This window comes from Taudactylus pleione, unplaced genomic scaffold, assembly GCF_031769625.1.
Source record: "Taudactylus pleione unplaced genomic scaffold, aTauple2 ptg000021l, whole genome shotgun sequence".
Lineage (NCBI taxonomy): Eukaryota > Metazoa > Chordata > Amphibia > Anura > Myobatrachidae > Taudactylus > Taudactylus pleione.
In genome coordinates, this window is record NW_028284423.1 from 2,996,757 (window position 1) to 3,024,066 (window position 27,310).

General features: G+C 39.7%; 1 protein-coding gene across 3 annotated transcripts in view; it reads left to right on the top strand.

The window, feature by feature from the left end:
• Positions 1-27,310, top strand: part of SH3D19 (SH3 domain containing 19) — a 115,137-nt gene that overhangs the window by 73,821 nt on the left and 14,006 nt on the right. For all 3 annotated transcript variants that reach the window (XM_088448293.1, XM_088448304.1, XM_088448314.1), the window contains 7 exons: positions 9,032-9,139; positions 10,880-10,980; positions 11,390-11,448; positions 13,532-13,787; positions 15,206-15,274; positions 21,030-21,170; positions 23,844-23,910. In XM_088448293.1, coding sequence (XP_088304419.1) covers positions 9,032-9,139; positions 10,880-10,980; positions 11,390-11,448; positions 13,532-13,787; positions 15,206-15,274; positions 21,030-21,170; positions 23,844-23,910 — 801 coding nt within the window. The remainder of the gene's footprint in view (positions 1-9,031; positions 9,140-10,879; positions 10,981-11,389; positions 11,449-13,531; positions 13,788-15,205; positions 15,275-21,029; positions 21,171-23,843; positions 23,911-27,310) is intronic.

The following is a 27,310-nucleotide window of genomic DNA, read 5'->3' on the forward strand; positions in this document are numbered from 1 at the left end:
TCCAAGATGAAATAGCAGAAAGACATTCAGTGACACGGACCAGTACAGATGGTGATAAATCTGGGGAAGATAGGTAGATTTGAGTATCATCCGCATACAGATGGTACTGAAATCCAAAAGAGCTGATTAGTTTGCCAAGAGAGGAGGTACAGATTGAGAATAACAGAGGCCCTAAAACAGAGCCTTGCGGTACTCCAACTGATAGAGGTAGTGAAGAGGAGGCAGAATCAGAAAAACGTACAGTAAATGAGCGATCAGATAGGTAGGAAGAGAACCAAGAAAGAGCTGTGTCCTTAAGACCTAGGGATTGTAGTGTTTGTATGAGAAGAGAGTGGTCAACAGTGTCAAAAGCAGCAGAGAGATCTAGAAGAATTAGGAGTGAGTAATGGCCTTTAGCCTTGGCAGTGACCAGATCATTTACTACCTTAGTCAGTGCTGTCTCTGTGGAGTGTCGGGAACGGAAGCCGGACTGAAGTGGGTCCAATAAGTTATGTGAGTTAAGAAAGTGTGTGAGGCGGGTGTAGACAAGTCTTTCAAGTAGCTTGGAGCTGAGAGATAGGACGGTAATTTGAGAGAGTGTTGGGGTCAGAGTTTTGTTTTTTAGAATAGGAGTAATCACTGCATGCGAGAACAGTGATGGAAAGTTGCCAGTAGAGAGAGAGAGATTACAGATTTTAGTTAGGGTTGGGATAAGCACAGGAGACAGAGCTTTACGGATTTGTGAGGGTAAAGGATCTAGAGTAGAGGTAATAGAGTAGGAGGATGAGAAGAGAGAAGATACTTCATCTTAGTTTGTGAGATCAAATGAAGAGAATGTGCCAGAGGATTCAGGTAGGGAATCGAGCAGGTCACTAGCTGAAGAAGAGCGTACCATTTAATTTCTGATCTCATCGATCTTGTCCCTAAAATAGGAAGCAAAATCTTGTGCACAGATAGTAGCAGGTGGTTTGGGTGAAGGAGGGATAAGAAGCAGTTTAAATGTATTAAAAAGTTGCTTGGGGTTAGAGGCTTGAGCAGAGATAAGAGTTTGGAAATATGTTTGTTTGGCAGTGTCCAGAGAAGTACGATAAGAGTTGTAGATAGTCTTATATGTGAGGAAGTCAGTTGGAGTATGAGACTTTCGCCACTGACGTTCAACTTTACGTGAGAGTTTTTTTTAGATGCCTTGTTAGGTTAGAATGCCACGGTTGACGTCTAACTGTACGTGGTGTGTGATGGGTAGCTGGAGCTACTTCATCGAGAACTTTTTCTAGAATCTGGTTTAGGTGTGATGCAGCAGTCTCAGGAGAAGTGAATGTAGAAATTGGTGAGAGTTGTTGTTGTAGAGAGGTAGATAGTTGTTGAAAGTTAATAGCATCAATATTTCTGCAGGTTTTAGGTTTGGTTAATTTCAAGGACGTTGATGTAATGGAGGAGAGTGTGTGATAAGGTTGTGATCTGAGAGAGGGAAAGGAGCATTAGTGAAATCAGAAAGTGAGCATAGTCGGGTGAATACAAGATCAAGGCAGTGGCCCTCCTGATGAATAGCAGTCAGTCCATTGGGAGGGGCCAAGAGATGAGGTTATAGAGAGTAGTCTAGAGGCATGAGGAGATTGTGGACTGTCAATGGGGATATTGAAATCACCCATAACGATGGTGGAGATGTCTGATGATAGGAAGTGAGGGAGCCAGGCAGAAAAATGTTCCAGAAATTGTTGAGGTGGCCCAGGTGGGCGATAGATAACAACAACTCGCACAGAAAAAGGGGCGAAAGTCTTGATACAGTGTACTTCAAATGATCTAAATGTGAGTGAAAGTACCTGTGGGAGATCTGTGTATGTAACAGGTTGGGAGAGTAATATTCCTACCCCACCTCCTTTACAATTACCAAGCCTGGAGGTGTGTGAGAAGTGTAGGTTACCACATGAAAGTGCAGCAGGAGAGACCGTGTCTGATTGTGTGAGCCATGTTTCTGTTATTGCCAGAAGGTTGAGGTTAGTTGAAATAAAGAGGTCATGGATGGATGTTAGTTTGTTGCAGACAGAGCGTGCATTCCATAAGGCACATTTTAGTGATTTGGAGACTGAAGGGAAGCACGCAATGTTTGAGGTTAGCTGGATTTATAGCTCATTGTGGGTGTGGCATGTGTGTTGGGCCTGGATTTGGTGACATGTCACCAGCTAATAGAAGCAGGGCCGGATTTGCCGCTAGGCAACCTAAGCGGCCGCCTAGGGCCCGGCGGGTCCCAAGGGGCCCTTGACCAGGCCCACCAAAAACTGTCCCTGGGCCTGGGGAGAACCTGCAGCGCTGTTTATATCATGTTGCTACTAGCACCAGCCGGGAGACAGGACACACATACCAGCGCAGTGTAGTAGCAGCATGTCGGAGGCCCGGCTGCTACTAAGCTGGAGGCGGAGTTGAGGTCGGACGGGGCTGGCTGGCCCTATCATTAAGCAGGAAGGGGCGGGCTCGGGGATGCTGCTGCTGAATGGAGTCCCACCGTGAGGAGGATGCAGCTGCGCCCACAACAGACAGTGACAGTGATTCACTGTCTCACTCCCCCGCTGTGCCGCTGTTAAGGCTGGAGCTACGTGAAGAGGCGAGCCATGCAGGCGCCGTGCATATGGAGGTCATAGGCAGGTAAATTTGCTGGTGGGGAGGGGAGGGGAGAAAGGCACGGAACTGTGAGGGGACAGGTGTTTCTGCTGGGCGGGGAGGGAGGTCTGTGCCGTGAGGGGAGAGGGTCTATGGCTGCTGACAGGGGTCGCTGATGGTGGGAGGGGGTGTATGTACTGTAAGGGGAGAGGAGTCTCTGAGGGGAGGGGATCTGTGCTGTCAGGGGAGGGTCTATGGCTGGTGAGACTGAGAGGGGTCTGTGAGGGAAGGGGGTTTCTGTACTTTGAGGGGAGAGGAGTCTGTAAGGGGAGGGTGGGTCTGTGCTGTGAGGAGGGACCTGTGATGTGAGGGGAGAGGGTCTATGGCTGCTGAGAGGGGTCTGTGAGGGAAGGGGGTTTGTGTACTTTGAGGGGAGAGGAGTCTGTAAGGGGAGGGTGGGTCTGTGCTGTGAGGGGGGGACCTGTGGTGTGAGGGGAGAGGGTCTATGGCTGCTGAGAGGTGTCTGTGAGGGGAGTGAGGTGGGAATGATGGGTACTGTGTAAGAGGGCATGTGGCGCAGTCAAGTGGACAGTGAAGGGGCCAGGCTGTCAGTGTGACTATAACAACCAGTACTCTCTACCATTATATATATATATATATATATATATATATATATATATATATATATATATATATATACATACATACAGTCAGGTCCATAAATATTGGGACATTGACAGAATTTTCATATTTTGTCCTCTATTCACCACCACAATGGCTTTGAAATGAAATGGCCTCTTAAAAAGTGGGAGGCACATATTGAAACTGTTGTAATTCCTAAACCGTTCACCCGATTTGGATGTAATTACCCTCAAATTAAATCTGAAAGTCTGCAGTTAAAGCACATCTTGTTTGTTTCATTTCAAAACCATTGTGGTGGTGAATAGAGGCAAAAATCTGAAAATTCTGTCAATGTCCCAATATTTATGGACCGGACTGTGTATGTGTGTATATATATATATATATATATATATATATATATATATATATATATATATATATATATATATATATATGTGTATGTGTGTGTGTGTGTGTGTATATATATATATATGTGTATATGTATATATATATATATATATATATTTTTATTATTATTATTTTTTCTCATATAGTGACATTCTAAAAACTGCATGTATCCTTTAGGTGTCACTAGGTCAAGACTTGACCTGGCGACACCTGCACAGTTTTTACAATGTCACTATATGCCGAAGCATTGGATCATGTGAGATATATATATATATATATATATATATATATTTATCCAAATAGCAGGGCACTCAAGACTGATAGGAATCAAAGTCAGCACAAATAGTCATTTTCAACGTTTCGTCAGGAAATGCTCATCTGAATGAAATGTTGAAAACGATTATTTGTGCTGACTTTGATTTCTAACAGTCTTGAGTGCCGTGCTATTTGGACATGTTTGCAGCTTCTGGCTCAGCAAAGGCACCAAGCAAGGATATGCCTTATGTTTTGTGAGTGCCGGACCAGTTTCTAGTGTGATTGTGTGTGTGTGTATATTTTTATTTGCTGAGTTACTACCTATTGTGTAGGTGGATTTTAGCTTATTTTCTGTTCTCTCACCTTCTCCTGTCTCCCTCTGTTCCTCCTCCCGTCTCCCCCTATGTTCTTCCCCCTTTCCTCCCGTCTCCCTCTGTTCTTCCCCCTTTGCTCCCGTGTCACAGGAGCAAGATAAGGAAAACATGGCCCTCCCCATGTGGAAAAGAATAGGCGGCATTTTTTTGTCTCCAATAAAACGTGTATTGATCACCGATAGATTAAATACACAGTCAACGTTTCAAGGTCCTAAGACCTTTTAGTCAGGATTCAAGAGTGCCTTTCCACAGATTGGACAGGTTTCCTTTGGAGAATTAAAACTGCATATATATATATATATATATATATATATATATATATATATATATATATTGATGCGTGTTTATAATATGATGTGTGTGTCTTGCTCCGGTGACACCTACTGTAATATATGTACAGGATTGTTTGATGGAGGGGGGCCCTAAACAATGGCTTGCCTAGGGCCCCGTGAGGTCTAAATCCGGCTCTGAATAGAAGGAGAGGTATCTGAATATATTGGTGGGATTTGTATGATAGATTTTTATGGTGACAGGTTGTGGATGTTATTGTCAATGTGTATAGATAAGTTAAAAGCTCATGTGTGTTTGTAAGAGGAGAGAAGATTAATGAGGTAGCAATATGTACAGAAGGATGAGCTGCAGGGAGAATAATGGATGTAGTAGCCTTAGAGCGGAAATCAATATGAAACGTAAACTTCTCTGTCGAAGTTTACGTTTCATATCGGAGATTTTATCTGCGTTAAAGTATCGGGCGCGCGCCCGCTTATCCCCGTTTTCAATATGAAATTAACGAAAACGCGAACCCTCGAAGTTGGATTTGCGTAAAGATACAAATTTTTCCTTAAAAAAAACTGTAGGACCCCCCCTAAAGTTGTGAAAACATGGGGGATCACTATGGGTAGCCCCGTTTTAGCCTTTAAATGAAAGTCGGGGATTTAAACAGCTGCAGCAGGTGTTTTTTCCCGACATTGAAGAAGTGATGCAGAAGAGCACTTAGGTTATTTTTTTCGTTTTTTTAAGTGGTCCCATCAAATTTGGGGTACATGAAAATGGGTACTAGCATATGTTTAAGTCCCTAAAGTAAGTTGTTAAAAATTCTGCAATTGTGCACCTGCCGCTATAAATCTATTCTAGAAAACACCTGCCGCATGCATGCAGAATAGCCCTGAACCTATTTCCCTATTGTTAAACAATTTTTTCCCATTTTTTTTTTTTCACCCCAATTTTTAAATTCATTTTTTGGGGTGTCTCTATTTTTTTTTAAAAACTTTTTTTGACACAGTTCTTTTTTAAATGTCATTCCCAGGGGTGCAGGCTATTTTTTTTTAAGCCTGCACCCCTAAACCCCAATTCTGCACTTTATTTCGACACCTATTCAATGGTGAAAAGTTATCCCCGTTTTTTATCAAATACTTTTCGAACCTGCGAAAATTCTTTGAAATTGAATACGGTGTAAAACTAAAACCTGCGATAATGACGTCATAAGTGCGATATTAACGCAAAAACTATGTTTTCGCTCCCATATTGAATACCCCTATTAGAGATGATTCCATGTAGTGAGATAAGAAATAGAAGTTTGTGAAGCATATTTTTCTTAATATAAAAAAAAACAATGTTAAGTAATGGGTTTGTAATTACCTGGTAATAGATGTTGTTCAATGTTTTTTTTAACTGTTCAGAATGCACACTTGATTTTAACCACACTTAATGCATAACCACACCAAGCTGCCCTCATCAAGCTTCCCTAAAGGCCCCCATACATCAGCAATCTGAAAACCACAATTGAACAATTTGAAGATTTATTGCCCGATTTTAGGATTTCCCAATCTAGCAATCTGCGCCCATACATTTACAGATCTTTTTCAGTGATGTGCAGATCGATTGCAGCAAACACAGATCTGGCAATCTTGAAAGGCCCATCATTTTACTAGTAACGGTCTGCAAATCTGCTGATCATGTCCATACACTAGCAATTTACAGCCCCAATCGATTTGTGAAATCCAACATGTTGGACAATCTGATTTAACAATTCCAATCACTTTTTGGTTGCAATCTGCGATCTGTGAAGCCCATACATTGCAGATTTTTAGACACAATCGATTGCAAATTGCACGATTGCTGCAATCCATCTCTGATGTATGGGTGCCTTAAGTTTAAGTAAACAGGCAGTATGACACTATAAACTGTGCTTCAGTGATCCCCATCCAAACACAGGTAATGACTATTGCTAGCAAGTCATAAAAGATTCCCATACATTTAAACAAAACCAATTACAAACATGTACAAAATTATACACATACTTTAAATACCCAGCTAATTTTGCATTAATGCAAATATAGATCAGGAGTTGTGGTTTGCAGGATGGCAAGGAATATCACATACCTTGCCTATACAGCTGCTGGTGCATGGGGGTTAATGCACATTCTGGCACTTGTAGTACAATTATTTATTTATCACCAGTATATTTATTTATTCAGTTAATTATAAAGCAATTGAATTCAGTTGCACTTTACAATTCGACACACAGTTAAAAAAAATTAGACTGAGTGACGACAGATAGCGGTTAGAGGTCCCTGCTCAGACAACCATATTCCGTGGAGAAATAGGAGTTTGTCACATGAGGTTAAGTGATGAATATTGAATATTGATCCAGCCAGATTCCAAGCGCAAAAAAGGTCTTAGTGATTCAAGCTTACAAAACTGTTGGCCTGGGGTCACAGTGTTGTTTGAGTAAAGAAAGAGAACTCATGTAAATATTGCGTGAACTGTGTCAAAGGGTGCTAAATGAATATATTACAGAGGTTTAGTAGGTTTCTCTGGAATATGATAATCTTGCCTGAAGAGGTAAGTTTTTGGAAGCTAGAAGAAAGTTGTTGAGGTCATTCCACAAAGTGTGTGTAGCATGAAAAACTTCTGTAACGTTAAATCTTCTGAAGTGAAGAGATGTATGTTGGTGTAGTCTTGTTTATGGCCTTGTATGGTAGTAGAAGTTATTTATATTGGATTTTGTAAATTACAGACAACCAGTGTTAGGACTGAGAGAGCAGAGCATCAATAGAGGATTTTTTTGCAAAGAAAATCAATCTAGCCGCTGCATTCAGTATAGATTGTAGGGCAGATGGTATGGGAAGGACCAGTAAGGAGACTATTTCAATAGTCAGTGCATGCAAGAGATGATTTTATTAATTTAAAGTTTAAGGTTACACACCTTTTTGTACCTCGACAAGAAGACATCACAAGGTGCACAACATTTCGGGAGGCTCCTTCCTCTTCTTCAGATGCAAGAATTAGAATAATGGGTGTGCTTGAAGAAGGTGGTATAGCCTCCCTAAACATTCTGCAGAATAAAAATAGTTGTTGCACCTATATAAGGGGAAGGAGTAAATATAGTGCACTTTGTATTATCCACTTGTCGAGGTCAAATAAACTAACTCAGATTATTATATAAAATGTATCTGTTGTCTTGTGGTGAGTAGTCTTAAACAGACTGGGACATTGTAGAACTAGAAGTACCAACATGCCTGTCTCTGTTGGAGCATATCGCTCTGCCCACTGAATGAGAATATTCCATTATTCTAAATAAAAACACACAATCCCTTAGCTTATTCCTATCTGCATTCCTCTCCAAAATCCATGGGCATTTTATTTACTCTCATCCTGAAGTAATCCATAATGATCCAATGGTTAAACTTTATTTTTATAAAAGCCCTATTGGATGAGTAAGAACATGCTTCTAGTGGAGCCTCGCTGGCAATGAAAGCAGCAGGGCTAGTTCAAGACTAACCGATTAGAACAGCTTGTCTCTGCTTGCCTGGAGAGTGAGAAAACTGTGCTTGGCTACTTGCATATGTAAACACTACATCGGTTATAAATGAACTACACTGTATCAATGAATTTCACAGATTATTTGACTTTATTTTACTTCTTGACTTTTAGTTTATATGCACCTTAAGTCATCAGTCAAGAATTGATTTTAGACTTGGTTTCATTCTCTGACACAGGTTTCCAGATTACAAAACCGGCGTGATTTCAGCGAAATTTAAAACCGCAATCAGTTATGAGGCTGGTTTTGCTGAAATCTCGGAACCCATTGCATGACCTAAATCACAGGTGTTTGGAACTAGTGACTTTTAGGGAATTATTAAGGCCTACCATGTTTGACACAACCATTGAAGATCTCTGCAACTAATTAATGGACAACAATGACACTAACTAGTATGTTTTTAAAAGCCGTAAATCTGACTGGGAGCGTTTGCTGCAAAGAAGGGGCACTTTATTTAATGCAGAAATTTACATGGTCTTCATGCAGAAAAAGCATGGTCTCCCAAGAACATTGCCATCTTCCCAAGGCAGAACTGCTCTTGTGAAAGTTTGGTTTCTGTTGGAACTCCGTAATCAATATGGTCAAAGGGAGACCGCACAACATAAATAAAATTAAATTAAAAGAAGTCTGTATAAATTAAAGAAGCTAAATTCCTTTTTGCAGTATGACCTTATTGTATATTATTGTATTATGTACCATTGTTTTTTTCTTTTACGTTCTCTTTTTATATTTTAGGATTATTTGATTAATTATGATGGATGGAAAACGTTCAGAAAAGAAATATGGGGCTTGTTTGTAATCCTGATGTCTAAAGATTTATTTTTCTGTAGTTATTTAAATTTTTTGAATGACTCTTCTAATTTTATCAGTGTCTATATACACAAGAACGCCAACAGTTTATAAATGTCCAATTCAAAACATGAAGTGTTTAATAACATGACAAAAACATTCCAAAAGCAAATTTTTCTCTCCTCAGATCCCTTCCAGCTGTTTTCCAAGGAAGAGGCTGAGAAGGAGCAGCCAGCTCCGCCTGCTATGCTGAGAAAGCCCACAGTCATCCGAATCTCTGGGAAGCTGGGAAAATGTGAGCACTGTGCAGCCACCTCTATGGTCTGCCCCCGGGATACTGGCCAACATCGTCATTGTATTGCCATCTCACACATCACTGTGCAGTTCATGTCTCTATTCAGCTATCTGCTTTACCATTGTAGATTTATAGAAGTAAAATATCAGACACCCATACATAATTCTAAGAATAATTATTACTGTTAGATTTACAGCATTTAGGTTGTTGATGTATAAGAGTGCATGGAGCTGAGATTTCACATTGTTTTGAATTAGGTCTGGAAGCTAGTAGTACCTGGATGGAGACTGCCATGTGTGTGATGGAAACTGATATAGAGCCATCATTTTTTCCGCTTCAACTTTTTCAATATCTTGTTATGCCTTTGTCCCTTTGTATAGGTAATTATAGTGAAAAGCGTTAGAGCAAGCTATGGAATTTTCTAACCATCTAAAAATCATGGTCAATTTGGACCTGGAGGGCACCTGTTGTAGTTTTGGGTTCCACGATTTCAGTAATTGTAATGCCATGTGTGTAGCAGAAGCTCGGAATGCAAAGATGTAACTACTATAGTAGCAGAAGTTGCTGCTGCAATGGGCCACCACCTCTGTAACAGCCCCATGTGAGTACATGGAGGACCATTTACCTGAGGGGCTCACAAATGTCTACTTACCGCCCTGTTATAGAAATGTTTACCTTGCAAAAAATTATTTAGTTCAATCATGTATGTCTGGATAAAGAAAAGGGTTTATTGTCCGAACAAGAGAGACACACAGTTTTGAGAGAATATGTTTACAGACTATACTATTATCTACCAATCATAATATAGGTTAATAAACTTCTATATAAAACATGTTAATTCATTAAATCTAACCTATCATATTAAATGTCATGTTATTGCATAGAGGCAAACGCGTGAACAAAATATTCAGACGTTCGGAACATCTGCTGTTTTTACTGCAGTTAAACCATAGCTTCATTTTATATCAGGAACATTGCAAGCCTGGGAAACCCACTTGAGTTATGCTGAGTTCACACTTAACGATGTGTACCCAACACAATGTCCTCCGTGGCAGGCACCGGCAAGTGCATACACATTTGCCGATGCTGGCAGTAACGGAGCGAAAGCTGGGGCCATGTGGCATTCGGCTTGCATGGCCCCTGCTGACAATATCGCCCTGGAGCATGCATCATCAGCGACATAGCTTGTATACACTGGCCGATGTGCCCGATATGACGTCCGATCCGCCAGATCGGATGACATATCGTCTAGTGTGTACCTTTCATTAGAATACAAAATAATATTATGAAGTTTTTACACAGAACATTTTCTCAGAGACGCACTTTTATTTTACTTGTGAACAAGATGGCTTCCAGCTTTTATTTTAGATAAACACTTAACTGTAGCACTCAAACAGAATTGACTATATGGCGAGCATCAACATTTGTGACATCATTTCTTTTGATTTCTTTTGATTGATTTGATTAAGAACATTGGAACTAATGTAGAAAGACTAGATGGTCTTTTTGTTTTATTTTGTGAACTGTACAAGATGAACTACAATCTGGTTAATAGGGTATACAAATACTTTTCTGTGCTGTCACCTGTGCACCAGTTTTCATAGCGCACCAATCACTTAATGTTATCATCAGTCAATTCATGTAAATGAAGGAAAAGAGCTTGGGTAGCATGAAGAAATGTTTGGAGTACAGGTGATGGATTTCCTCACCAAATGGTATAATGTCTACTTCTATTTACAGCATGCGAAGAGCTCCAGATTCCTCCCCCACTTCCTGCTGAAAAACCAGTGGGGAGTCTTTATAGTAAGCCAATGGCAAGAGCACGTCCTACAGCCAGAAAAGTAGGTTCTTAGCATTTATACTTTGTTAGCAAAATTGCAGTGACTTTATAATTCTTCTCATACTATGGTTATGCATGTTAGCCTAGTATTTTTGGACACTGTGCTAGGATTGTTACAACATGCTGCCATATTGGGCCCTTTGAGTAATATATGTCTATTGGAATAGCTTGAGCGATATTATGCTACAAGAGAGCTGTTCAAAATTGTCTGCAAATATATAGTAGAGAATTGCAAAGCAGAAAACGCATTACAATCCATGATTCCGTGAACTGTAGCACACATTGATCACTGCTTTGTAAAACTTTGCTTATCGCCAGCTACATGTTGCCCTTTAATATTCAATAAACCTATCTTTTAGTTTTTTTTTGTAGTTTTTTAGACTCTTTATGCAGAAATATTTATTTTGCAGGAGTGGGAAAAATTTGACAGTGTAGAAGAGACCTGGTCCAGGCCCGCGCTACCTACGAGGTTTGTTTTTTCAAATTGTTTGGGAGGTGGCACACCAGATTAGAGTAAACTATTTATATTCCATGACACATTTTTTTCTAGATTTTATAGACTGAATGTATTGAACCATAACAAACATGATCTTGTAGTAAACAGTAATATTATGTGTATCTGTATTGATGGCAAACCGTAACTATCCGGGATTCTCTTCTAGTTTTGTGTGACTGGTTCCTAAATAATTGATTTCTTTTGCCATTGACTGAAGTATTAACTTTAAGGTTGTGCGCAGTATTAATACTCACATTTGTCTGGCATTATATTAATAAGTAGTATGTGAGAAAGCTGCTGGCTATTCTGATAAATCTGGAATGTGTATTACAGGGGTGGTTCTGGAAGAAAGTGCCAGTCTGCTTAATTAGGTTATTGAAGATTATTGCAAATCAGAGGCAGTATGTTTAATAATGTGGCCTCATGAAACCACTGTGATTCAATATTTATCTTCTTTGCCTTAAAAATGTGTAAATTTATCAAATGTAATGCTATGTGTAATTCTTGGAGAAAAGGAGCATTTTTTTCCATGTAATAATACTGGAGCACCTGAAAGTAGCCTTTTTCTATATTACAATAAAGTTCTACAGTGTTACTGGAAATTGCAAAAGAATAGGACAAAAGATTGGTTTTACTGTGCTTTCTTGCTAAGGGGCATATCCATTTGGCTGCAAGGTCTTGTCCATAAAAAAATATGCGGACCTCGTGACCAATTTTGGATTACTGCGAGTATGTGCTCTCTCGATACCTGCGGTATCCAATTACAAAAAAATCTGGCACAATTTTTTACTTTAAATATATATACCTGAGCAAAAATAAAAAAAGGGAAATCAGCCTGTCCTCTCAAAAAAATTAAAGAAATGTTAAAAAAAACAAAAAAAACTCTTTTCATTTAATTTCGTACGAATAAAACGAAGAAAGAAAAAACCTATAAAAAAATTAGTTTTGGGGTAATTTTAGGTCAATAAAAATTCAAAAAATAAATATATAAACAAACTTTTTAAAGTTTTTAGATTCAAATGAAAAAAAATAAAATGCAAAAATAAATGGGATAAAAAGGTGAATTTGTAAAAAAAAAATAAATGCATTATTTTTGTTATAATAATTGCTTTAATTAAATTGGAGGTGCAGTAATTAAACAAAAGTTGGTTTTGGGCAATCTGAATTAATTGGTTTTAATAACAAATAATGGCATGCAATTATTGGACTATTTAAGCTCATTGGAAACTTCCAATTGCTTAATTAGTCATTAGGTGGGTTTTCTTAGGGGTTCTGAAGCAATTCCCGACAATTTTTCCTAAAAATAACGAATGTAGGAAAAATTAAACCTGCTCTGAAGGTGCACAAAAAAAAATTGCGCGCTCAAAATAAAAAAATCTCGCACCCAATTTATATATCAAAAATCTTGTACCTGCGACAAAACCCCCGCAGCGTAATATTTTTTAAAAATTTGCTCCCAATTGGATATGCTGCTAAGTGTTTCGGCTGCTTGTTACATATTTTGTTTCAGCTCTTTTGGCAAAATTCAATTCTTTCAAGAACACAAAACAAAATTTAACCAACGGTGCATTTTAGAGCATGTTTTGCAGTTTCCTGCTCACCATTGAGAATTGCGATCTTTGTTTTGCAGTATCCTTGCATCTTAAGGTGCTTACACGCTAGACGACTCGCAAAGGATGCAATGTCGTCAACGATTTCTCTTGAACTCCCCCAGCAACTCCCCTGCACTCCCAGACAAACGATATCTTGCATAAATTGTCCAATCTGACAAACTATTTTACCAACGACCTTAATCTTGTTAACGAAATTGTCAGATCTTGCCTGCTGTAGGCAAGATCTGAAGTTGCAACGTACAACCCGCGGGTACACGCATCGGCATCGTGATCATGAGTGGACACTCGCGATTTGGTCATATTTTACACAATTTGTCATTCCAATGTGTCGAAATAGGGCAAATCGTGTTAAATATTGTCTAGTGTGTACGCACCTTAAGATAAAATTAAAACTAAAGTGTTATGCTTATTATGGCATAATTTTACCATATATTCCCATCTAGGCCAATCGGTGTTAAAGTGATGGAAACTCCCCAGCCACCTACACAGAAAGGGCCGCCTGGAAGGCCACCTCCCCCTAAAATTTCCAAAAATGCCTCAAATCGAGATTGTTTACCTCGATCATCCTCTGATGCCGGCCTGAGTGCAAAGCAGAACACGTCTGGGATCAGTAGATCAAAAAGTCAAGTGGTAAAAAGACAGCAACCAGATCTACCTCCTCGACCTAAACCTGGACATCCTCTTTATAATAAATACACGGTATGCTACTAACCTTCTGCTCTGTCCCCAGCTAGCCATCACTCGCCAGGCCCATAACTCACTACCGTCTGGTCTGAAATTGTCAACTTTAAATAATAGTGGTTTTCTGTCCCACACCACGTAAATCAAACCATGAAGTTTCCTTTTCTTCTGGTATATACTTACCTTGTTCTGCGTTCACTTTGAGTCATTGAAGTGAGCACAGGTAAAGTGTTGTTCACTATTTTCAGGTACACTGCAGTCACATTCTGATTCATTACAAGACAATGCACCACTGGTGGATAACCCATGAATTTCTTTTGTTTCCACATGTGTTAATTCACGTAATACTGACTGAGTAAGCAGTGTAGCTGCTTCCACTCATTAATACAGATGTGTCCTCATACATCTAGCCTCAATACACCCCCGCAGTGCGACTTGCCTGGCGTGAGTGAGACGCCAGGTCCCGTGAGGCTCCTCTAGCGCCGGACTTCTTTTTTTGCATCTTTTTTCGATGAAAATGCATCTAAAGGTGCGTATCCATTACGCGATGGGGTAACGACAGTACGACTTCGTAATCGTTCAGTCGTTCCTCATCCTACAAGGTGCCCACACTGAACGATATGAGCGCGCATCGCTGATCGTTTTCGACATCTTCATGCACGATTAATGAGCGTTTGCACGATAACGTTATCGTACAATCGCTCATTTTAATTGGCAAGTGGATACGCGGCTTATGTCGCAATGCAACTAGGACGGACCAGCAGACTGTGCTAATTTATTTGATATGTGACACTTGTATATCTGTGTGCACCTGAGTCTGTATATGAATATGAAGCACAACGGAACTTGGAATGAAGAAAACTGCGGTCGCAACATTATAGCACTTCATATACAGATTCAGAGACTCAGTTGTACACAGATATACAAGTGTCACATATCAGATTAATCAGCACAATCTGTTAATTGCATTGCGACTTCGATTAATTTTTGGCGAAAAAAGATGCAACAAAGATGTATAAGGACACATCTGTACATTAAAATATGAAGGTAAAAATCAAAATTTTTCCCATCCAAAAGAAGTAGGTTTTCTTCCTATCGCCCAGCTGTATGCAAAGTGCCAGCATTTTGCAGCCAAAAAATAGGGGGACCTATGTGTCCTTTGTTCAGTCCATAATGGCCACCTCGTGCTTCCTTTGTGTGCATGATACTGTAAGATTACTGTATTTTTATTCTTTTATTCTGTGTGCATCAAGTCTGAACTGTAGGAATAAACATTAAAGGTTAAAGAAAGCCAGTGACTGTCATGGGAAAGCCCTATCTCTACATGGACAGGTGATCTTGTGTCTTCCAGTGAGTCCCAGTTATGCTGCTAAACATGTGTCTGTATACCCTGATATTACATAGTGTATTCATTGGTCAAAATGTTCAATTTTCAGTTGCCTCTGCCTCATGGACTTGCCGAAAAGGATATTGTGTCCAGTAATCCTGAGGTGCTGTCATTTAAGGTAAATATGTGCTAATGACGCCAACACTGCATTGCTTGTCTTTTAGTCTTCTATAGTGTATTAAGATAATATTAATAATGTGATTTTATAGTTGCAATTATTAGTTAGTAGCTATGGCCTAAATTCTAATATGTGAGTAGTGGATATATAATATCCGTATTTAATTGTTAGAGCAGCTCATTGACATTCAGTGGGATTTTGTTCTACCTACTGTAAAATCCTTAATGGAGGCCCGTCATGTCAGTATGGATGACTGGGGTGACTGTTCCTGGGGAGACATGACAATCTATTGATAGAGCTTTAAAGTTTATTACCAACAAAACTGGAGACCAAAACAGTGAAAAGTAGCCATTGGAAATGAAGATCTAGCATTTACCATATCTTGTCATCCAAAACCACCGACTCAACCAAAAACAGCCAACTAAGGCCCGTATTCAATTAGTTTCGCACCCGCGATACTTTTTCGCATGGCAGACTTTTCGTCTAAATCGCGCATTTTTAGCTGCGGTAACTTATCGTGCACGCCCCCGCTATTCGCCGTATTCAATTTCAAAACACGCGAAGACGCACCTCAGCGAATGCAAACCCGGCGAAAAGTGCTGTCAGATTTGGGGAAATCAGCCTGAAACCCCCTAAAAGATGCACTAACATTGTGGATCAATGTACATGCCCCCGATTAGCCCTAATAAAGCTATTTGGGGTACTTAAGGTGTATCAATTTCTTCTAATTAGGGTCTTTGCTGTAGTGGTGAAGAATAGCATTAAGCAGTTTTTTTTAGTGAAAATAAGTAGTCCTGTCAAATTTGGGGTACTTGAAAGTGGGTGCTAGCATATTTTAAAATCGGTAAAGTTTGAAAAAAAAAAACGCACCTGCAATCAAGAAAACACCTCACCCCTACTTGCAGACTCCCTTAAAATCTATTTTGTTACTTTTTAAGTTTGTACCCCCACTTTGCACTTTTTCACCCCCCTTTTCAAACTAATTTTTTGGGGTGTTACTCTATTTTTTTTTTTTATGCAGTTATACTTAGGGGGGCTGTTCCTAGGGTGCAGAGTGGTTTCCCCACGGTGATACTTTTCCGACAGGCGAAAACTCACATTCTGCAAAAAATGTTTGCAGATCTCGGCTTTTTGCATCTACTTGAATACGGGCCTTAGAGGCAGTAATATGAACACTCCAAAACTTACTGTGCAACAAGTAGTAATGAGGTATAGCAAATGACAGGGCCTTGCAAGCTTTGATGGCATTAAATGTGACGCACAACGTCAGGTGACTAGCAAGAGAGGGGTTTTTATAAGAGGGATATTGCCATTAGGGTTTTCCAAACTTCTTGTTTGACGAGACGCGGGAAGGAATGTCAGTGACAGGAATCCTGCTAGCACCAGTGTTACGTGGGGCAAAGTAAGCTGGCAGCTATTGTGTATGGTCTTAAATTTAGTTTGATTCAGAGAGGGGTTTTGATGCATTTGCCCATGAACCATGATATGCATTATATGTTAGGATCTACTCAGAGATATTTTTCCAATACTTTAGCAAATCTTACTGGTATAACTTTCCTGATTGAGTATCTTCTAATCTAGTATATCTAATTATTTTGAATACCGGAAATGTTTTTGGCCTTTTGTTTGCACATTGAGGACTGTATTGAGTTTTGGAGTTGCTGGAAGCGAATCCATTAGTGCAAGGTTTGCCAGCACCATCTTCAAGAGATTTCTGGTACCTGGGCTAGTGGATATGGGAAATAACCCTTAACTACCTCTGGAATAAGCCCAAAGGATGGGAGACTGAGTGCCTGTACCAGTAGATGTCCAGTACATTGGGCCTGATTCAGCAAGGATCTGCCAATTGTCGCGTTCTGCGCATGCATCGCAGTGTGCGAAAGACTCCACTGCCATAAGGACTGCGATCGCAGTGACTACTCAGAACCATCTCAGAGTTATTGACAGGAAGTTCCATTTGGGGGTGGTAACGGGGCGTTCGGCGAAACGCAGGTGTGCCAGTGCGTTTGAACGCCGTTACAGGGTGCATGCATAAATTTGCCACTGCGATGCCATACGTGCGCTGAGGTTAGCAACTTCTGAGTAAGGTCACACCTTGTGCAAGTGTGCATGAGGCTGCGATGGTACTCAGTTTTGCAGTCTTGCTAAGTATTACGGATGTGTACAGAGGTAAATTGGGCATCCTTATGTTAGGCTGCGTATGGCATTGCGATTGCAATCATTAGCACATCTTCACAGTGAGACTGCGTGTGTAAACGCTATTGCGATCGCAATAGCGATCCTTACTGATACAGGCCCATTGTACAGAAGAATGCAAGACGGGAAACGGAACTCTCAAATGTTGGAAATGAGTCCCTGTAATGTAAATTATAGGGAAAGTGGTAAGGAGGGAACTTGGCAACCCAACTAGGGGAGCAGCACAGCACATCCCCTGAAAGGTCTGCTGATCCAGAGCTGTTCCAATTACTCTTATGGTGCGTACACACTGTACGATAAAGTGGACGACTGAACGTCCATTTTCGTCCATTTTTAACACCAAAAAGATGAACGATGAAGACGACGCGCGTTCCCGCTGGTCGTTCGTCATCATCGTTCATCGGGCTGACATGCAGCAACCTGACGATCTCGTCAGGTTGCTGCATGTCAGGGAATGGGGGAGAGAGCCCGGCGCTGAACGATATCGTTAATGATATCGTTCAGCGGCTGTGCTCAATGTCATGAACGACATTGAGCATAGCCTGCCGGGGACAACACTACACGATATCGCTCAGGGAGCATATCGTCTAGTGTGTACCCACCATTACACAACTGTATTGGCTTTATCAGTCTCACCACTGAATCATTCATCTTTGATACAGTAATGATATGTGCATTCTACCCTACTAGAGATCTCTCTCACCATGGTGATTTGTGTTATAGATGCCATCTGACTCACCACATGCGTATAATTCCTTACATTGCAATTGCGCAGAATACAGAGTAGTACAGTGCTATCCAGTAATCACAGAAGCTAACTAGCTAAACACCAGGTAACTAAAGTTTATATATTGAATTGAAAGGTTTAATACTTCTAAATGGAAATAGGTGAAAGAAAAGGGAGGAAACTGCAATTATATTCCAATCATTAGTTCCTTAGAGTCTTTTCTGAGTGAATAGGAACATTATTCAATAAAGCAGAAATTGGACCACAACAGTTTTGTAAACCTGCTTTATCCCCATTTTTGTGCTGGTCTGGTCCCTTTGTTAGCAAGGAAAGTGATAGCTTATGAACAGGTACATTTTATGGTTGTGTATTATGTCTAACTGCTAAAAGTACGCCAATATACTGTGTATATATTGTCGTTGGATGTAGAGAGAATTCAAGTTACACAAGACCTGTTGTCCTGATCCTATTCTATGATATAAGTTTGGTGTATTCTGGTAAAAAGCTGACTATAGTTATTATGCAGAATACTCCTTATAGATTCAAGATGCTATGTTTGCCATATTTAGCTAAATACTGTTGTCCGTTTAAGTGAATGGGGATATACTATAAGATGCAATCAAACAACTTGCATCATTTAAGATTTGTCCAGTAAGAATTGCCGTATGTTTGGGAGTATCTGGTAGGGTGGGATGAAGGAACGAATAAGGGCACAAGAGAAGTAGAACTCCTATTACTTCTTAAAAAAAATGTTTTTTTTAGTTCAGTTCCACCATATGTGGAACATGATGCCTGTTTTGCATGATTAAACAATATAAACCAATATAAACCAAACTATTCAAACGCTGGATTGAAATGTTCCTAAAGATTCTAGAATTTAATCAATTAGAATAAAATCAGAATATAGAAAGTAAAATACCTTTTGGCTAGATGGCAGGCCAAGCACTAATGACCGGCTGCTATTCACATGGCCCAAAGTGCATGGGACCCTCAAGGGAATACCAAACACTAAAAAACTAGAGCACTAGGACAAAATTCATAGGAATGAGTGGATACAAGATCTCTCTGTAAAAATGAAAGGTATATCTTTGATTTTGACATGTGCAGAACTTCTGTTACTACTTTCTTTAATTTGTGACCATTCTTCAGCTTCTATGGTCTTACCTATTTAGTTTATGGATATCCTTTATAGATTGGTCATGGCTTATTCACATCTGTAGAAAGTTGAGATGAGCCCATTGGGATTTGATTTCGGGTTACAAAATGTTTCTGGTGGGGATAATTGGGTCTTCTCTTATCGATTGATTAGAATGATACAAAATTCTGATTTCAAGAAACTAAAAAAAAACAAAAGTGAGAGGGATGAAAACATTCCTGAAGATCTCTGGCCTCCATTAAGGAGTTGTGTGAAGTTATATCTACTAAAAGCCTAACTCTATAAACAGTCCAAAGTTTAAAGAAGTCTTAAAATGGTCCAGGTAAACTTGCTGGATTTTTCCAGAGTGGGATAATTTTGAAGGCGTTAGTACAGGGCTATATCGTTTATCATCCATCATCCCACAATATTAGAGAAAACCACATAGTCGAAGGGAAGTGTTTGGATGTGGGTCTTTCCTTGGGTGACAGAAAAAATAAGGTGTATAGAGAATACACTCCTAAAAGAATAGCTTCCATTTCTGTCCAAGGCCTTTCATACGGATTAGAATGTGGTAAATGTGATTGTGCCAGATGTGTTACTATATAACAATTCTGAATACTAGGAAGACCACATTCCCTACAGTGTTTCTGAAGTGTATGGGCTTCTTACCTGACCAGACAATTATTGTAATATAGCTCTGCAGTGCTTTCATTATTTGGGAGGATTCTCTTCTCTTTAATAGTCTGAAATAAATATATAATTCAGGACATGCATTTATATTGTAGATATTCTTCTAATCCATCGGATAAATAGTTTATGCCAATCACTTGGGGTTTCTTTATAGTTTTAATCAGGTGAGAACGTTGCTTCAAAGAGTTGCTCATATTGACCAGTTTAGAAGACCCCTAACCTATATTCTATTTTACCAGTGTATTACTTTTTATATAATTACCATTGCAGATTATTTTGCTTAACGATACTCTCTGAATTCACTTTCCTGTGTGTGTTGCCAACATTTATTTGCAGCTATTCAAGGATTGTAGTTATATTGCTTATATAGTCAACAAATAATGTAGCATTCTCTAATTCAAGACTGACCCAGCCCTGGTGGAGACTACAGTCTAATTCCCTACTACAGTCATGCAAATGTGCTTCACACCCATTGGTCACATTAATTGTTTAGCGAAAAGCCCTTTAATCTATCTATTATGCCTTTGGACTGGAGATAGGAGAGAGCCCCTTAGCAAACATTCATTCATGCAGATGTTTAGCCTGACATATGCATAGATAGTTACAGACCTTTAAATATGCTTGATAAGTCCAGATATTTTTTCACCATATTTTGAATATCCATTTTAAAACCCAAGAACACTTAATACTTTCCAGATTCAGGCTAGTGACATACAGGGAGGAATCATAGAATGTCTCAGCTCTCGCACAACTATAAATTATTACAAATGATCATCGAGTTCCCAAACCTAAAATATGTGGGTGCTCTAAGCAATGTGCTACAAGCTTTAGCAAAAGCCAAGTAATTAACCCATGCACTGCTAAGTTACTGCACATAGGCGTTTTAATGCATTACATTCACCCGCTTTCCTATAATGCAGTTACCTAAAGGAATAGATAATACAATGTATGCCTCTGTTGCTCAGCTGTGAAGTTAATATTTGGTTTGTATTTAACACAAACAGCGTGGAGATGTACTGGTGCTACTGGAGCAAAAAGATGATAACTCTATCCACTGCCAAAAGGGAGGCGTAACGGGGGACGTTAAGGTGACGAATATAAAGATCATAACTCCTCTTGATGATGGCTTTGAAAGCAAACAAAAAGTAAGCAGCTTCCTGTCACAATACTGGTGATTTGCAGGGGCGTAACTAGGTATTGAAGGCCCCATGGCAAAAGTTTGTAAGGGCCCCTATGTAACATCCTATAGTGAAAAATGTATATAACACATGTAACTTTGACATGGAAGATGGGCCCCCCTCAGCTCTGGGCTCCATAGCACCTGCACCCCTTGCACCTATGGTAGTTATTCCCATAGATTTTAGTAAAGTGCCCCAATGTGGTGTTTTATAAATAACCAGTAAGGATAACCAGAATAAACACCAATAACGTGCTTTAGCCTTCTCTCTTTTTCTTCCTTCTACTATCTCCACACTTTTTTTTCCCCGACAAGGCTGTTTCTCACTATAAATCCACCCTTACTACTGCCCTTGAATTTGTTATCCCAACAGTTACTATCAAACATCATTGTTCTACACCCCAGCCCTGCCACTCTAGACCAGGCCTGGCCAACCTGTGGCTCTCCAGCTGTTGTGAAACTGCACATCCCAGCATGCCCTGCCACAGTTTTGTTATTAGGGAATGCTAAAACGGTGGCAGGGCATGCTGGGATGTGTAGTTTCACAATAGCTGGAGAGCCACAGGTTGGTCAGGCCTGGTCTAGACTGACCTGCAACCTCCAAAAATGTTCTCGCATCATGGAACAACATTGGAGAAAATACCACTTATTCTCTAACTTTCCTCTGTACTGCTCTTTACTCTTTCTATCTCCAAACAGTCTCATCTCATATCAATGGAGGTATCTCTGGTGCTGTGAGGGGAATGGTAATGTACCATAGAAATGTCAGACCCTATAGGGTGTGACTAAACAATCCCTTACACCTCATATAGAATAGATAATTAATAATTGTGGGAGTTTGTCTAGAGAGAGACATCACAACCTCATATACCGTGGGTCACACCTCTTACTCAGGAAAAGTGAGTGAAAACTATTTTTTTTTTACATTTAATGGCATAGTACACATCAAAATATTGTCATAGATAAACTAATTTAACAGCATAAAGAACACCACTAGTAAAGACAATGCTTTTAAAAAACCTTTTTATTAATTAGCTCTTCTATTTGAGGAGTAAGGGATTGTTTAGACATTATAGGCCTATAGTGTCAATTGACATTTCTATGGTTCATTACTATTCCCCTCTCAGCACCAGATATACCTCCACTTTTAAACTGTATATCTTGGGGTTTAGCTGGGAAACACCTGTTTCTCCTTAGGCTTCAGAGCAAAGATTCCTTCTTGGCGCCACCTATATATCTATTTTTTGTACATTTATGTCAAATCTTGCATCTCCTCAAAATCTTCCAACTCCTGCCACCTCTTTGCCGCCTTTGATTCCCTTCTCTGCCCTCTCCCTCATCGGTTATTGTTTTTGCTAATATATTTTCCTCCTCAAGTTCTACTATCCCTCAGGAAATTTAATTCTAAATCCATTCTCCTGCTCCATCCCCACCTCCTAATGTTGGCCAACACACTCTTTGGACCTTCTCACTCTCCACTGTTGACGTAGTCCATTACCTTCTCCTATCACCATCCACTATGGCCTTGACCCCCTTCTTTTTTCACTCTGCACTTTCTCTTTTGGTGATCTCATCAGCTCCTTCTGTCTCCATTACCACATGTATACTAATGATGATACGAATATCTCTTTCACTGACCTGTCCTACACTGTGTGTCGCACATCCAACTTTCTCTCGTCTATCTCTTCCTGGATGCTTCTGCACTTTCTTACAATTAACATGCGATAGACTGAGCTTATTGTCTCCCCCCTCCAGTATCCTTTCTCCTCCCCACCTCTCTATTTCTGTTTCTAGTACTATTCTCTCACCGCTCACTCAAAGTCCGCTGCCTGGGTGTCATCCTTGAATCCTTCCTGTTTTTCCTTTATGCTATCTTTTATTCTTGCTGCTGTCAACTCTGCAACATCTACAGGATCAACCTGGAAGCAACCACATCTCTTATTCTTGCCTTCATCATCTCCTGCCTGGACTACTAAAACCTGTTTTGTCTGGTCTTCCTCTCTCCCACCTCTTACATCTATCCTCAATGCTGCTTCTCTCATCATCTAATTTCGTCACTCTGGCTGAACATCTTCTCTTTTTAAACTGGTTCACTGGCTCCTCTTACCCTACAGAATCCAGTTTTAACTTCTCATCCTCACTCACTCTTCCTCCTCCAACATCTCAGTTGACACTCCCTCTGGCCCTCTCCGCTCTTCATGAGAGTATTGCCATCACACCTCCCACTCCCATATCCAGGACTTTTCCAGCACTGTTCCCCTTTTGCATTACAAAAGCTGATTCCCAGGTGACCAGCGCAATATCTAGTGCCTATTCCATGGTGACTAGTCTAATTCAATGGCAACTGGAGTACAGCAGAAGAGAGACAGGGCAAGGCTGCTGTTAGTCAACATTTGCTGAGGCCCAGTAGCAACACTTAGGCTACAGTGTTGCCTAGGGGGCCACAATGGTGAAGAATATTGGGTTGATTAGATGGAGATGCAGTTGTCTCCACCACCTATGCCTTAATGCAGCTCTGACATCACGTGGGGTATTGTCCATCATAAAAAACAATTAATGGCCATGTAGCATTTAGAACCTCTTCATAAGGTTGTAAAATAGTTGTTTACTTTTAACATGATTGTTCTTTCCTTGTCTTAAGGAGTTGCCCCAGAGAATGGAAGACAGCCATACACCTCATGCATTGGTGCTGCATGACTTTGTAGGAGGTAAGTTAAGTGAAACCACTGCTTACTCTGGGGTCTATGTACTAAGCCTTAAAGAGAGATAAAGTGGATGGAGATAAATCCTGATTAGTGTTGCTTTATATACATAAATGTACACTTGCAGCGGCGGACCTCTCACTGCCCTGCCACCTATTAAAGGATACCGTCTCTTCTTCCCCTCATTATACAGTCAGGTGCATAAATATTGGGACATTGGACATAATTTTCATATTTTGGCCTCTATTCACCACCACAATGGCTTTGAAATGAAACAAACAAGATGTGCTTTAACTGCAGACTTTCAGATTTAATTTGAGGGTAATTACATCCAAATCAGGTGAACGGTGTAGGAATTACAACGGTTTCTATATGTGCCTCCCACTTTTTAAGGGGCCAAAAGTAATGGGACTATCAACTCAAAAGCTATTTCATGGACAGGTGTGGGCTATTCCCTCGTTATTTCATTATCAATTAAGCAGGTAAAAGGTCTGGAGTTGATTCTAGGTGTGACATTTGCATTTGGAATCAGTTGCTGTCGACTCTCAATATGAGATCCAAAGAGCTGTCACTATCAGTGAAGTAATCCATCATTAGGCTGAAAAATCAAAACAAACCCATCAGAGAGATAGCAAAAACATTAGGTGTGGCCAAGTCAACTGTTTGGAACATTCTTAAAAAGAAAGAATGTATGGGAGAGCTCAGCAACACCAAAAGACCCGGAAGACCACGGGAAACAACTGTGGTGAATGACAGAAGAATTATTTCCCTGGTGAGGAAAAACCCCTTCATAACAGTTGACCAAATCAAGAACACTCTCCAGGAGGTAGGAGTATATGTGTCAAAGTCCACAATCAAGAGAAGACTTCACAAGAGTGAATATATAGAGGGTTCACCACAAGATGTAAACCATTGATGAGCCACAAAAACAGGAAGACCAGATTAGAGTTTTCCAAACAACATCTAAAAAAGCCATTACAGTTCTGGAACAACATCCTATGGACAGATGAGACAAAGATCAACTTGTACCAGAGTGATGGGAAGAGAAGAGTATGGAGAAGGAAATTAACTGCTCATGATCCAAAACATACCACCTCATCAGTGAAGCATGTTGGTGGTAGTGTCATGGTGTGGGCATGTATGGCTGCCAATGGAACTGGTTCCCTTGTATTTATTGATGATGTGACTACTGAGAAAAGCAGCAAAATGAATTCTGAAGTGTTTCGGGAACTATTATATGCTCATATTTAGTCAAATGCTTCAGAACTCATTGGACATCACTTCACAGTGCAGATGGACAATGACCTGAAGCATTCTGCAAAAGCAACCGAGTTTTTTAAGGCTAAAAAGTGGAATGTTATGCAAAGACCAAGTCAATCCCCTGACCTGAATCCGATTGAGCATGCATTTCACTTGATGAAGACAAAACTGAAGGGAAAATGCCCCAAGAACAAGCAGGAACTGAAGACATTTGCAGTAGAGGCCTGGCAGAGCATCACCAGGGATGAAATCCAGCGTCTGGTGATGTCTATGCATTCCAGACTTCAGGCTGTAATTGCCTGCAAAGGATTTGCAACAAAGTATTAAAAAGTGAAAGATAGATAGAGGATTGTTTAGTTTGTCCCATTACTTTTGGCCCCTTAAAAAGTGGGAGGCACATATAGAAACCGTTGTAATTCCTACACCGTTCACCTGATTTGGATGTAATTACCCTCAAATTAAATCTGAAAGTCTGCAGTTAAAGCACATCTTGCTTGTTTCATTTCAAAGCTATTGTGGTGGTGAATAGAGGGCAAAATATGAAAATTCTGTCAATGTCCCAATATTTATGCACCTGACTGTATATTTCAGGTTCTTTTTGCTATGGGTATAGAAAGCTATTGACATTATTGTATTTTTGTAGTTACTGTACTTATTATCAACCTAAAGAACTTTTTCCTATTTTTTTACATTTTACTTTAAAACTTTTGATAAAGTAATAAAAAAATATTGAAAACTATGACATGTGAAGGGTCCTATTTTATTTAATACAGACTTTGAATAGCCGGTAGTTACCCACCACTGTTCATACCGTAGAGGCTCCTTGGCTTGGTGAGCCAGGCTATTTAGCTTACGGTGTCATCTTACTAGCATGCTGTACAGCCCCAATAGCATGGTTAGGGCTGCCATGTTACACATGTTTTCCTAAACCTTTTCTTTGTTTTAACACAAAACCTTAACCTTGCGTTCATTTGTGATGCCCTACTATGAATGAGAGATTATTTATTATTTTTTTTTAAAGGGTAAAAATAAAAGTACAATTTTATCACCGGTGGTCAGACCTTCAGAGGAAGAACAGTACAATATAGTTATAAAAAGCTTTTACACAAGTGCAACGTTACAATTCTATATCCACATAAGCCCAACGGTGACTTGCTCCGACCATGTTACTAGGTGTCAGTGGTGCAGCCATATTCCATCATGTAAAATTAATGAAAATAAAGTATTGTATCTTCAGAAAGTATTTACTTAAATAAAAGGATGTAGAGACTTACATGTCATTAAAAAAGAGCTGTCTGTATTTCTATAGGCTGAACGAGTGAGGGGAGAGTATATTTTCTTCTCCAACAGGCTTTGTGTAGCCTGTACTTAACACAAGAGGACATGTTACTGTTACCTATTTTTAATAAACAAATGTTAGTGTATTTTATCCTTTTCTTGGTTCTTAAATAAAGTACACAAGTAAGATTTAAATACTGATCGTCTGATGACGTGGTTATTAGTCATATACAAATTTTTAGTACAAGGCCAAAACCCTTAAAAAGTTGACACAAACTTTTTAAGGGTACTTTTCCTTCCTTTTTAGCACTGAATAGCATGTAAAATATAGGTGTCGTATAGAATTTAGGTCCTCTAATTTAATACATGTATATATTTTCTAGAAGTCTTTTGAAAAAACAGCACTGGGGCCCTCTAGTGTTCATACTGTGAATTCCTTACTAAGTGCCAATTTCTGTGTACCTGTCTTTGGGGTCTATGTACTAAGCCTTGGAGAGAAATTAAGTTGATAGAAATTAAGTACCAAATAACTAATTTTTCAAACACAGACTGTAAAGTGACTGGAGCTGATTGGTTGGTACTTTATCTCCCTCCAAGGCTTTGTACACAGACCCCTTTACATCTATCTCTCTACCTATGTATCTGTCACATTTGTCATTTAATTTGCTTGGCTCAACATTTTGGTTCCAATGAGAGAGAGCGTTATCGCATGCTTCCCCTTGAAGTAAGTGAAGGAGATAGTCATTGACATGCTATGATCTCTACATCACAGGAGTTGCAGTTGCTACATTTGTACATGTAAACACCACACTACAATGTCCAGCGCATATTGGATTGGGTAGAATGCAGTTGTCAAAATTATATTTTG